Source organism: Diabrotica virgifera, chromosome 1 (genome assembly GCF_917563875.1).
Source record: "Diabrotica virgifera virgifera chromosome 1, PGI_DIABVI_V3a".
Lineage (NCBI taxonomy): Eukaryota > Metazoa > Arthropoda > Insecta > Coleoptera > Chrysomelidae > Diabrotica > Diabrotica virgifera.
The window spans coordinates 168,134,442-168,147,505 of record NC_065443.1 but is presented as its reverse complement, the minus strand read 5'-3'; the positions used below and the strand labels follow the sequence as shown (position 1 = coordinate 168,147,505).

The window sequence follows — 13,064 nt, the reverse complement described above, 5'->3', positions numbered from 1 at the left end:
GTGTAGATCTGTGAAGTTAGTAGACTGTGGAAAATGTAAATAAATGCAAGAACCACTATCTGTAATATAAAAGATTTCAAACTTATGATTATTGTTAAATATAACTGGCTTTAATTTTGACTTAAATAGGATACCTCTCACAATTTTGTTTTTGTTTGTGTTGTACGTGTTCACATGCAAGTTTGCAAAGGAAGGATTTTAAGGAGTTTGAGCCACCAACCACAGAAAACTATATCTAAAAAAAGAAAATATGACCAATAAACAGAAAATGTGCAAAATAAATTTACAAAATATAAAAGAAATCTACAAAAGTAGCAGAGGCGTGTCGTGTGTTTGCGAATTATAAATTAAATTCTGTAAAACTACAGATCTAGCATATTTTGGTACGTATTAACATGGTTCGCTAATCTATACAGACATTGTTTCGCTTTATAATAAAGTTGTTGTTAGTCTTTGGAGTATATTGTACTTACAAATACATAATGCAATACAATTACTACAAAGATTAATCTCTTTACGAGAAAGGTTTGATACACTTGTTTGAAATAATAATACATACCTGAGTCGCATTAAGGGTGCCTTAAATTGTTTTTATGAACAGTGGAACCATTAGAGTTGCGGCCTTTTAGTACTAATCAGCATATAATAACATGACCAAAATATGCATATTTAAAAATCAAATATGATTTTGAAACACAAATCAAAGGTAAGAATCAAAATAATATATTACGAGCAAACTAATAAGAATTAAAATTTTTGTGCTTACTGTACACTTTTGTTTTCATTGTTCATTTTAAAACTGTTTATACACAAAGCCAAAAAATAGTCAAAACATTTTTCATAAGTTTAAAAACTGTTTTAATCGTACGTTATATGAACTGTTTTTATGAAGAAGTTATATTATATATGCTTACATATATAAGTATGAATTCAGACTGAAATATATAAAAACTATTGTCTTTTTAATGTCAAATTCTATTTGGGTTTTAAATTTGGATAAATACTACGTAATTATAGTATCTCTAATGCTCCTTATCTTAGAATCTTCATTTACTTCATCTGCTTGTTTAGTATAGCGGGGTATTTGGCAGGGTTGTTATTATCACCTATGATATTTAAATTATATTCTGATCAAATATTTACGGAATCAGTAGAAGATTTAAATATCTAGAATTGAAATGTTGAAACTAAGACAACGAATGACGGAATCCTATGTTTGATCAGTGTTACTATATGGCGTTGAAACGTGGACACTAAGAGCAAAAACAACTAATCGTGTTTACACAGAAGAATGTTTCGCATCTCATAGGTAGAACATGTATATAACACAGATGTTCTACAAAGTAATAATATTAAGAGAAAATTATTGATCACAATAAAGTGCAGAAAAATAGTATACCTGGGGCACGTACTGAGAGGAAGAAAATACCACTTACGACAGCTGATACTTATGGGTAAAATCGAAAGCCGACAAGGAATTGGAAAAATAAAGAAATTTAATACCTTCATATTCCTTTAAAAATTTTAATTCAGACCTTTGGCGTATAGATGTTTCGTTCCATTCTTCGCAATATTTTAAAGTCAACTTGTTGGAAAACACATGTCTTCTAAGTTAACCTTGAGGTAATCGCGTGGTGCTATTTTCATTTGGTGCCAACGTAGTTTTAAAGCATTATATTCTTTCCAATATTTTTTCTATCGACCTTTTACTAAAGTTATTTCTAATTTAAGGATAATATAAACATCTGTTCAATCAATTATTGGTTAACCATTTACTTTTAGAAAACTTATAAACTGAGGAAGCATCCCGGGTGGCATATGGCGTCTAAAAACATTATAGCCTGATTGTCTTAATTAACCAATCTCTTATTGGAACTCTAAGGGCCGGTTGTTCGAACGCTAATCAACAATGATCATTATCAAATATTTAATTACTGTCACCAACTGTCAATGTCAACTTTGTTTGGGTTGCTGAAAACATAATTGATTACAATTATAAAATTACTTAATCAATTATGTTAATAATTGTTATGTTAATTGATTAACTAATCTCATAATTATAATCAATTATGTTTTCAGCAACCCAATAAAAGTTGACATTGACAGTTTTGGTGACAGTAATTAAATATTTGATAGTGATCATTGTTGATTAGCGTTCGAACAACCGGCCCTTAAGGTTGATTCAGAACAACAGTCACTATACGTGCAGATCACAGTCAAATCGGCGTCAAGGGGCAACCCATTTAGTCCATGGGGTGAGACCGCTCCCGTCTGAAAAAATTATGGTTCAAAAATAACTCCTTTAAATATACCTGTGGGTTGCCGGGTAAAATTTTTTGGCAGAAATTTTTTACCAAATTTTTAAACAAGTCTCAACAATCACCTTTTTTATCCAAATACATTTTTTGGGTTTTTTTGGATAATTTTAAACAAAACGGGTCTCTTCATGTTTCTTAAAAGTTGATAGTTTTTGAATGATGACCGATTTAAAATCTGAAAAATGCGAAAATACATATTAGTGCCTAAACTGAAGTATAAACATTATGTATAAAGATTCTGTAGTGTAATCAGGGCTTACTTCAATTTATACCATTGTTTTTTAATTGATAATTAAGCGCGTCCACTCGAATTTTAAGTAGCCGTGGCGCGCAGTGGTCGCGCATGAATAAAAATTAAAAAACAATGGTATAAATTGAAACAAGACCCGATTACTCTACAGAATATTGAAAATAAATGTTTAAGGTTAAATTTAGACACTTGGTAACCTCAAAGATAATAATTTCCATCTGAGTTTTTAAGCCTCGAAAATGCGCATTTTCGCATTATTCGGACAATAAATCGCTAGTAACTCCAAAGCTATAAACTTTTTGGAAAAATTACAAGAGACTTATAAAAATAGGATGGACACGCATAATTAACAATTCAAAAACAACGGCCCACAATAAAGTTAGACCCGATCACTCTTCAGAATATTGAGATTTAATGTTTGAGCTTCAATTGAAGTACTTGGCAAACTCAAAAATACTAATTTAAATATGAGTTTTTAAGCCTCAAAAATGGGTATTTTCGCATTTTTCAGGTTTTAAATCGCATATAACTCGAAAACTATCCATTTTTGAGAAAAATTACAAAATACCTTTCTTGTTTAGAATGACCCAAAAACCTAAAAAAAATATTTTTGTGGGCAAAAAAGATGATATTCACACACACAGTCCGGGCAGATCACCGTCAGTCTACTTCAACATTCAGGTCAATCAAGATTATCGAGTCTTTAGAGAGCTTTTAGTATTGCAATGAATGAATTCCATTCTTCTGAGATAATTAGAACAAACCATATAACGACAATATTTATACGATTAAAATCTACAATTTTTATATTGTCTAATTGAAATGATTAGGTATTTATTTTTATAAATTGTTTGATATTTTTAATACAGGGTGTCCAAAAAATGTTTATTAAATTAAATTATTTGACAAAAAAGAAGTAGAAGGACACCCTGTATAAATAATTATGTAAATGTTTACATTACTGAATAGAGAATTGAAGAACCTTTCAAATGAGCTACCACACGAACTTATTCTCATTTAAAAAAATCATCGATTACGTCATCACGCCCAGACGGATGACGTCTCTAGTATACCATATATGCCACAATATCATAACTTAAAAATAAAAATCGACCTGTTTCGGGATTTTTCCTTAAAGTCGCCGGTTTACGAAATAACGAATTTATTCCTTTCATTTGCACCATACTGTCGGTGGAAAATAGTGTCGCGCATGCTTGATTAGCAACTAAAAAACAAAGGAGTTTTGAATATTGTGTTGCAAAAAACTCTTCGGGATTTCATCAACCGATGTTTAAAGAATATCTACCTACCTTGGCAACATTCAAATTTTCAGTTTTTCACATAGTTTTTGAGGGTTAAAAAAGGCCGATTTCGCAATTTTTCAATTTTTAATCGCTTGTATGTCAAAAACTATCATTTTTAGAGAAAAGTCACTAAAGACCTTTTCTGTTTGGAATGATCCAAAAAACCTAAAAAAAACTTTTTTCCATGCAAAAAAAATAATTTTAGGAAAAAAACAAGAAAAAAACGTTTAAATATTTTTTGACCACCTTTTGGTCCTGGCAACATGCAAATTTGTTAAAAGGAGTCCTTTTTGAGTAAGATTGTGCAAAAAATCCGAATTAGAATATTTTTCCTAGCGGATGCGCAGTGGCTTTCTGGATTAAAAGGATATTTAAAGCACCATGAATATTTCTTTTTTATACAGGCGAAAGTTACAACAGCTCTTCCCAATTTTAGTTTACAATGTCCATTGATTACTAAACCAGAAATTGTAAGTAAACTGGGAAGTTCTGTATGTAATTTTATTGTTATAACCAGTTAAATGAACAATTACAAAATGCCGACCTCAAACCACCAAAGTCCAGATACAAAAAAATATACCGAGGAAAAGAAGTTTAACATAAATATAAAAAGCGTAAAAACTGAAATAAAAACTGGATAGAAGTAAACAGGTAATGTTCTGTCTTTTAATGATCAAGAATACCTGTAACAGAGCCACAACGTTATGCGCCGTGTCGAGTTGTTTAATAAATTCAGAACCTTGACTGTGTCCCGTCTCGATACTCAGACTCGAAGGTAGGCTCTCGTCGATGTAAAACTCATCATTTGAAAAATCCCCTACTCCTGTGACGTTGTGTGCGCTCTGGTGGCCCAAGGGACTGTTTACCATTGGACTTTGAGGAGTGTGCGGGGATATGGATTTAGATCGCAGCGCGGGATTTCCGTGATAATGAGAATTAAAACAACTATCACTAGGTTTGACATTAGAAAATTCCTCTATGGATTCTAGGGAAGGGTGTTTGATATTTGTGAATGAGTCTATGTTTGAATTGACGCTTAGGGTTCTTTGGGAATGATAGGAAGAGTGTTCTTGTAAGGATGATTTCTGTTGGAACGTTCTAGGTGGTTTTTTAGGAGGGACGGATGCTTTGGTGTCACTGACCTCGGTGGAGGTAGACGCGTCTTGGGTGCGTGGACGAGGTGATGGAATATTCTTATCAAAGTTCAGCTCCAATGGACTCTGGCCAACCTTTTCAAATTCTTCAGTGTCTGTTTCAGACTCGCAACCCCTGAAAATAAAAATGTTAATTAACTTTTATAATTTTCACCAATTATTTTTCAAATTACCAATAATCCAACAAAAGATAAAAAATAAGTACCGGAATCTACCAACGATACAATAAAAAGGGATCGTTTCGCTTTTCCGTGATAACTTAATGAAAAATTTTGCAACATAACTTTCCACTCGTAATACTCGTAGGTATTTTTTTTATTTTTTTTTTGTGGGATTTATGGCTTTAATGAGAACCAATTAGCTTTAAAATTGTTAGAAATAGATATTCTTAACATAACAAGTCAATAAAAATATGATAAAAAGGAAATTTGTTTTAAATTCATATTGTTAGATTTAATCTAATCGCGCGACTGCTTACGTAACAGAAGTGAGCGCGACTGCTCCCGGGTTAAACTAATACACGCTAATACTATTAAATACCCAGCATAATCACGTACGATCATAATTCGGTATTTCTTTGGATATTTCCAATTATTGTTAAAAAACCACTTATCTAAACTAGACACCTATCTAAAATAATTTATGTTACTCACCTATCTAAATCCTTAAGATGTGGCAAACCCGTCGCAGTGGTGAGACAAGGTTCGCTCCCTGTACCCCTGAGTATATCCCTATCCAAATCACTAGCTAATCCTACATCACTAACAGCCTGTATCAATTTCTCTTCCACAGCCTTGATCACTTCTTCGTTTCCCATCTTATCATCCTGTATTTCTTCTTCTTTTCGTGCGGTCAAAGAACGCAGAAGGAAGAAATTCGTCAGGACACTTGTATCGGGAACGTTCAAATTTTCTGCCATATCTGGCAAATCCTGTTTCAACCTAACGAAAAAATGTCAATTTTTAGCAGATAAAATGTAGAAGTAGATACACTATAGCACAATAAGAAATATTCTTTTTTTAAACAAAAAATGTGGGAACAATATGATATCTTGAAATCGATTTTTAATTATAATATACATTTCTAAAGCTATGTTGATGTTCAAAACTCGACTACGTTTATCCAAATGCTACGTCTGACTGACTCTTCTCTATGCAATTGAGACATAGACACTTAAAACATCAACCGTAAATAAATTGGAGGCCTTTGAAATGTGGATCTACCGGAGAATCCTCAAAATCTCATGGACATCGCATACCTCAAACGAAGAAGTGCTGCATAGAATAGATAAGAGAATAAAGAGAATTTTTCAACACAGTGAAAGTTAGAAAAACATCATACCAAGGCCACATACTGACAAATATTAAGTACCAATATGCTCAACTTATAGTGAAATAAAAGATGAGCGAAAGAGAGGACTAGGAAGGAAAAGACTATCGTGGCTCAGAAACATCCGACAATGGACAGGGCTAAATTTTGAACAGCTAATAAGAACAGCTGAATACAGAGAAGAGTTTGCAATTTGTAGTAGTCAACCTCCATCGAGGAGACGGCACTTTAAGAAGAAGACTGTTGATGTTCACATGGAGCTAGGCTGCATCTCTTGAAATAAGAAACTTAAATACTGTATATATACACCTGTGTTCATTTGAAAAGGACCCATCCTCAATATTTCAGAAATGTCACTGATTAGAGAGAAATGCTGAGACAGGACCATTTTTAAATTTAGGTTTGTTTTTTTTGGATAGTAGTAACTAACGATATCGTGATGACGTCATACATTTTTTTAAATAGAAACTTATATTTTTCTAGTTAAAATTAAATATACAATACAATTCTATAAATGTATTCTAGAGCTTACAGTCACGTGGATTGAGTTGGGTACCTATTAACATGTTTACTTATAATGTTGGCTTATTGCCAAAAAGTGGGGATCAAAACTTAAGTCTCTGTTAAACTTTTTTGGATCAGAGAGAAAATTTGGACCAATCATGATTATCCTTCAGCATTTAGTCACCAATTAGCCAACATCATTATTCCAAGAGCCGAGAAAATATTGGTACATAGAAGTACTCATCAGAATCATTAAACACAAAGTTCTATTCCCGCCAGCTAAGCTCCTAAACTTAGTAGGCAACAAACTTCCTGATGAGTATTTTGACACTCACAGCTACGCTACTCAAATTTCGCAGCTAACAATCTATACAGGCTAACAAGCTAAATTTAATAGCCATTCCTAATATCTTGTATGGTTGGTAACATGGGTTGGAATACTCCTCTCACTAGTACAATATTGGATAATCTCCACTTTTTCATCCTTCACTTCTACCATTCACCAACCAATGGTGACAACTTATCCATATAACGTCTACTCACGCCACCAATATTGCTTACGGCAAGAAAAAAAAGGACCAGCCATTCCTTGAAAAAGTGAAAGCCTAAACGAGACCATCAAAACTTTTTTTTTGATTCGACCAGTCAACACGCATCCATAAAGTCGACATTTTTCTGGATGAATATATTAAGTTTCTTCAAATGAAAAGGTACGAAACGACACTGGTTATAAATGAAGTATTTATTCAAAGTATTCGCCATTGACCTGAGCACAACAATCCCACTGATTAACGAGCCGAAGGATTCCTTGTTCCCAGAATTCCTGCCTTCCCTCCTTCCCAGAGATCCAATCCCTCACAGCGTCCTTCAGTTCGTCGTCCGAATTGAAGTGCTTCCCTTTGAAATGTTCTTTCAGGGGGGCCAAACACATGAAAATAGCAGGGCGACCGATCACTTCTCACTAGGTCGTCCACATTATCAATGAAATTGGCCGTGATAACCCTGACCTTTTCATGTTTGCCTGGCCAGGTTCATCAACCAAGCTCTCATGGCCTGAACGAAAACAGGCACTCCATTTTCTCACTGACTTGTCGGACATGCAGTCTTCCCCGGATACGGTCACCAACCGACGATAAATAGCGGCCGGTTTAACACTTTCCGCCATCAGAAACTTGATAACGCCTCGCTGTTCCTCAATCGTCAAATTTTGCAATATGAACGCCATGATGTCCTCACATGAACTGCCGCGTCAATTGGACGGCGTTCTTATACGAATCTCTACTCTCTCTTGCGAATGCAGGCGCCAGGGGAAGCCCCGATCGAAGCTGAAGACTGCATTTGCATCCCTGGATGTCTCACTACGTTATCCCATAGCGGCATAGGCAAATATGTTTGCGGTTACGTTGTTACGACGTTTCGTACCTTTTCATTTGAACAAACTAATAGATTTTTAATTCTCATGACTAATTTTTCTGAAATACTCACTTATCTATATCTTCCTGGGTAAGTTTGGGTAATCCGGTATCGAACATTGGGGGTGCCTGCGTTGCAAAATCTGGAGGCAAGTCATCCATTCCAGGAAACAAGGAACTTAAAAAGTGCCCTTGGAACCGAGATTGGAACTCTTTTCTTCGAACTATTTCTTCATTACGAATAGTTAGAAGATGGCAAGCTAATTCCGAAGCCCACTACAATGAATATTATTAAGTTTTATAAAATAATCAAGCAGTGATATGTGTACGTACCAATAAAAAGTGTTGAGAAAACGTTCTTCTCCTAACCACTTCAGCAACAGCACACAAATATGTGGCTGGAGCTTTATGTACCTGTTCAAGTATTATCAAATGCTTCGTTAACCTCTTCAAACTTTCATTATAAATAACTAATTTGTTATCTGTTTCTAATATATGATCCTCTATGTACATCACCCACCTATTAAAAAAAAGAAAAAGGTAAGGTAATTGTTTATAGTACATATATATATATATATATATATATATATATATATATATATATATATATATATATATATATATATATATATATATAATTGCCGTTATTCAAACATTACTATATATATATATATATGGATTCCGACTTTAGGAAGCCAAAAACGCTATATCGCACCGGTCATACGAAGCCCGACACCTCCTTACGAAGCCCGCATTCGGGCTTCGTAATTCTTTAATGTTATTTCCCCAAAAAACGTACTTTACACCATCTCTCGATATTTTAACCAAGCTCAGAACATGTAAATACTCTTGCGCTTCATATATATTCGGACAAATTTTAGAAATGTACCATAGGTAGCTCTGAAATCATGATTAACAATACGAAGCCCGGGCTGCTTATGCCTGGAATTATTATCAAAACATACACTCGTAGTTCATGGTATCTACCACCAGTTTGCGCTGCGAAAAAAAGTATATACTCTGTAGAAGTTCAGCAGCGTTAGGAAGCCCACATTGAGCTACCGATTATAAGAAGCCCTGAAGTTTGGCAACGTTTTAGCGTATTCCTCAAAGTAATATTAGGTTGTAAACATTTTTATTATTACCTGGCAATGCACATTTTTCGTATTTTTGGGTCGTTCGTCGTCATTAATCTTGTGTACTAAGACTCCCGAGAACAGATTATGGTAATTCTTAGCATTACCTGTACACAGTAAGATACCGACAGAAAAAAGATTTAAAAATTGAATCGCAAAAGAATTATTTATTTTAATTGATACAATTAATACAAATTAATACTTTGTATTACTAATTTACTATTTTAGTTTGTAATAAGCCACAAAATTTGCTACCAAATAGGAAATTAATATGACAAATTAAATTATTGTTTTTTTTTATTTAAAAAAGGTTAATGCCTCGACAACTAATGGCCATTGGCATGGTAGGTACGGTAATTTTTAACAGTTAGGTACCTAGTGTAATGTGTAGTGTGTGTGTGTGTTGAGTAAGTGTCTTGTTACTTTGCAAAGTTGACGTCATTGTCTTTGCAAAGAGACGCTAACTGTATCCGAACGTCTGCGGTCCCTCCGGTGAATACCGATCCCACAAGGACAGAAACTATTTTCATTTATTAATTTATAATAAATGAATCATTTCTGACCCTGGTGAGGTTCGAACTCACAACCATTCGGATTTTTCGATCCAAAGGTAGGCGCTCTTACCACTCAGTCAAGGACGGGGTTAAAGTTATTATTATTAAATATTACTTTATAAAATTAAAAATAGTCATTCTTAAGAATTATGCGTATTATTCTGATTCTGATACGATAAACACTTGTTTGATGGGTCTGAGCCACACAATTGAGGGTTAGGCCACTGTTTCATTCGTATTTTTAGTATTTGTCAAGGCAACAATACATTATGTAGTGCCATCTTGCCAAATATAGAGCTAGATTGTGTAGACCACTGTTGAACCATATATCCAATATTTCTGCTTTTATTGATGTATTAATCTTAAAATGCTCAATTTGTGGACTGTGCCACTGTTGCTCTGAGCGCCTCATTTAATACAAATACAAAATATTTAATACAAATGCATATAGATTTTCTTTTCGGAAAAAATCAAACAATATAGATGTTTTTTAATTTCATTAAGGGGATGGGTACGTAGTTTCTGCTGAAATGCTACTCAAATGGAATTTTTTTTTTTTCGAATTCTGAGAAAACTAATAAGTATTTTTGAAAATTTTAAACTCAGAATAAGAGATTACGTTATTAGCGAGGGCCGAAAGTCCCTGAGAACTTCTATAATGTTTATTTTAATAAGTTACAGGGCTAAAAAACTAAAAGAAAATTTAGTGTGACTTTTAATTTCAAAATATCTCATTCAAAATAAACTTTTTATTTATTGTAAGAGACTTTCGGCCCTCGGTAATAATTTAGTCTTTCATTTTGCGTTTAAATTTTTCAAAAATATTTATTGTTTTTTTTTCAGGATTTGAAAAAAAATGAACACAATGTCCGTGGTAATATTTTCCAAATCTTTGTCAGTAGTAAATAGAATATTGCCAGCATATTGTCAGTCAGACAGTGACAATTTTAAATATTTGACCTGGCATTGGGAATATTTTCAGTTGTTGATTAAATAATATTTATAATGTGTTTGATAAATAATTGATTTAAGACGTGAACTTAATAAAAATTTATTTATTGTTTATTATTTATGGAAGATCCAAAGCAGAGAATACACCAGGATATATTCAGTGATCCAAGTATTGTGTTGTTACAGATGTTCAAAATTGTAAGCGTTTCATAGTAACAATATATTATTAAAAAATCACTTTATCACTTTTCCTCTTTTCTCGATTGATTATTAGCTTTTGTTGTACAGTAGATATATTATTACTGAATACATAGGTAGCGAAAAAATTATCAGTAGTAATTGCACAAGAGCTCTGAAATTATCGAATTTTTCCCGAGTGACACTTTGAGAGTATCAAGTGGCACGAGGGAAACAATTCGATAATAATTTCAGAGATCGAGCTGCAATTTGCTGCGATTATTTCATGAATAAAACTGTTTAAAACCAAAATTTTATTGTAATTTATTTATATAAGTACAAATTAGTACAATTAAACACACAGTTGTTATAAATATTTGACGATTGAAAGTCATCACTTTTATAAGTTTTAAAACAGTAATTGTCATTAATGTCACTGAATGTATTTGTTCACAGCAACGAAGGGCATCTGACGTAATATACTTGACGATGGGATATTATCAAAAATGATCAATTTAATTTGTATTTCTGTAGCTTTCTATTGGTCGGAAATATGAAATAATCATATTAATTAACTGAATTAACAATTAAGGCAATTAATTATACTAGTAAAAGTTATCCAAGAACATTCAAAAGCCATCTTTACAGTTAATGATGAAATTGTCAAGTAAGGTTTACATACCCATACCAGTGACAATTTTACTACACGTAATTTGCCGTGTAAAGACAGAAAAAGTAGGGATAGCCTTAAAATATTTGCGAATTATGTACGGATGGCCCTAAGAAATGTTTAATAAACTACATATTAAAAAGTTCTACTCTAGAAGCGGGCACTTAATTTTTTATTAAACAAATGAACTGCGAAATTAGATGTTTCTTTAAATAACCCCGAAAATATAAATTTTAGAAAAAAACTGACTTGACTATTGAAAAATTCAAACTATTGAAAAAAACCTAAATATAATATTAAAATTTTTATAAAATTAAATCTGTAGCTTCTATAATTTTTTATTTATAACGCTAAAGTCACCCTTCTCGCAAACATTGGCGCACTGTAAACTAGCGAAGTGCACGGCTGAGTTATTTCAGTGTATTTCTCTAATTAATGGATCAAATAAAATTTTACAAATTGGACAAGAAAGAAGGAAATTAAGAGAAGGAACAAGAAAGGATAGCTTAATTGGAAATAAGATCAAATAAGCTATCTTATGGTTATAATAAAAAGAAATTAAATGTATGGGCATAAGTACGGTGTGGGCTGAATTTTGTTTAAACATTATTTAAAAATGTGTAACTAATAAAATTTTTCTTATAAAGCTCTCAAATTTGCACAACTTACCTTTCAAACATCTTACTAAACAATGTTTCATTCAAAAAAATGCCAAAAATTTAATTCAAATGATATGACGCAAAAATGCAATTTTTGAAAACTTTTACGTAAGTTTTAAGTAAAAACGTAGTTTATAGAATTACCAGCACTTTAAAACGGTATTAGGCTACGGCTCCACGGGCGGGAAATTGACGCTAGCAGTAGCAGTAAAATGAATTTAAGGTTCCGCGGAACGGAATAGGGATAGCCGAACTGTACCGACTACAGGACTTGTGCGTAGTCGCTTCAGTTCGGCTATTCCCATTCCGTTTCGCGGAACCTTAAGTTCATTTTACTGCTACTGCTAGCGTCAATTTCCCGCTCGTGGAGCCGTAGCCTTACTCAAGTTTGAAAAGATTTTTTACAATTTTATAGGTGATTTTTTAAAGCATTTGATGTATTTTTTAAAATTTACTCAATAATTTTATTTTAGAAATGAAACTATGAAACTATGAATGAAACTATTCCTTTTTGACAAAAATTAAGAAAGATAACAAAAATTTACCTAATACAAAAACCGAAAATTACCAACTAAAAAATTGTTTATAAAAAGTGATCAAAAATGTTTTCTATAAAACTTACCTAAAATAAATTTAATAATAAGCT

At 32.8% G+C, this 13,064-nt stretch overlaps 1 protein-coding gene across 6 annotated transcripts in view; it reads right to left on the bottom strand.

Moving 5' to 3' along the window:
- LOC114341526 (RB1-inducible coiled-coil protein 1) overlaps window positions 1–13,064 on the bottom strand; it is a 604,353-nt gene that overhangs the window by 124,089 nt on the left and 467,200 nt on the right. For all 6 annotated transcript variants that reach the window (XM_050641726.1, XM_050641728.1, XM_050641731.1 and 3 more), the window contains 4 exons: window positions 8,605–8,791; window positions 8,345–8,547; window positions 5,680–5,967; window positions 5,015–5,141 (listed from right to left, as the gene is read on the bottom strand). In XM_050641726.1, coding sequence (XP_050497683.1) covers window positions 5,015–5,141; window positions 5,680–5,967; window positions 8,345–8,547; window positions 8,605–8,791 — 805 coding nt within the window. The remainder of the gene's footprint in view (window positions 1–5,014; window positions 5,142–5,679; window positions 5,968–8,344; window positions 8,548–8,604; window positions 8,792–13,064) is intronic.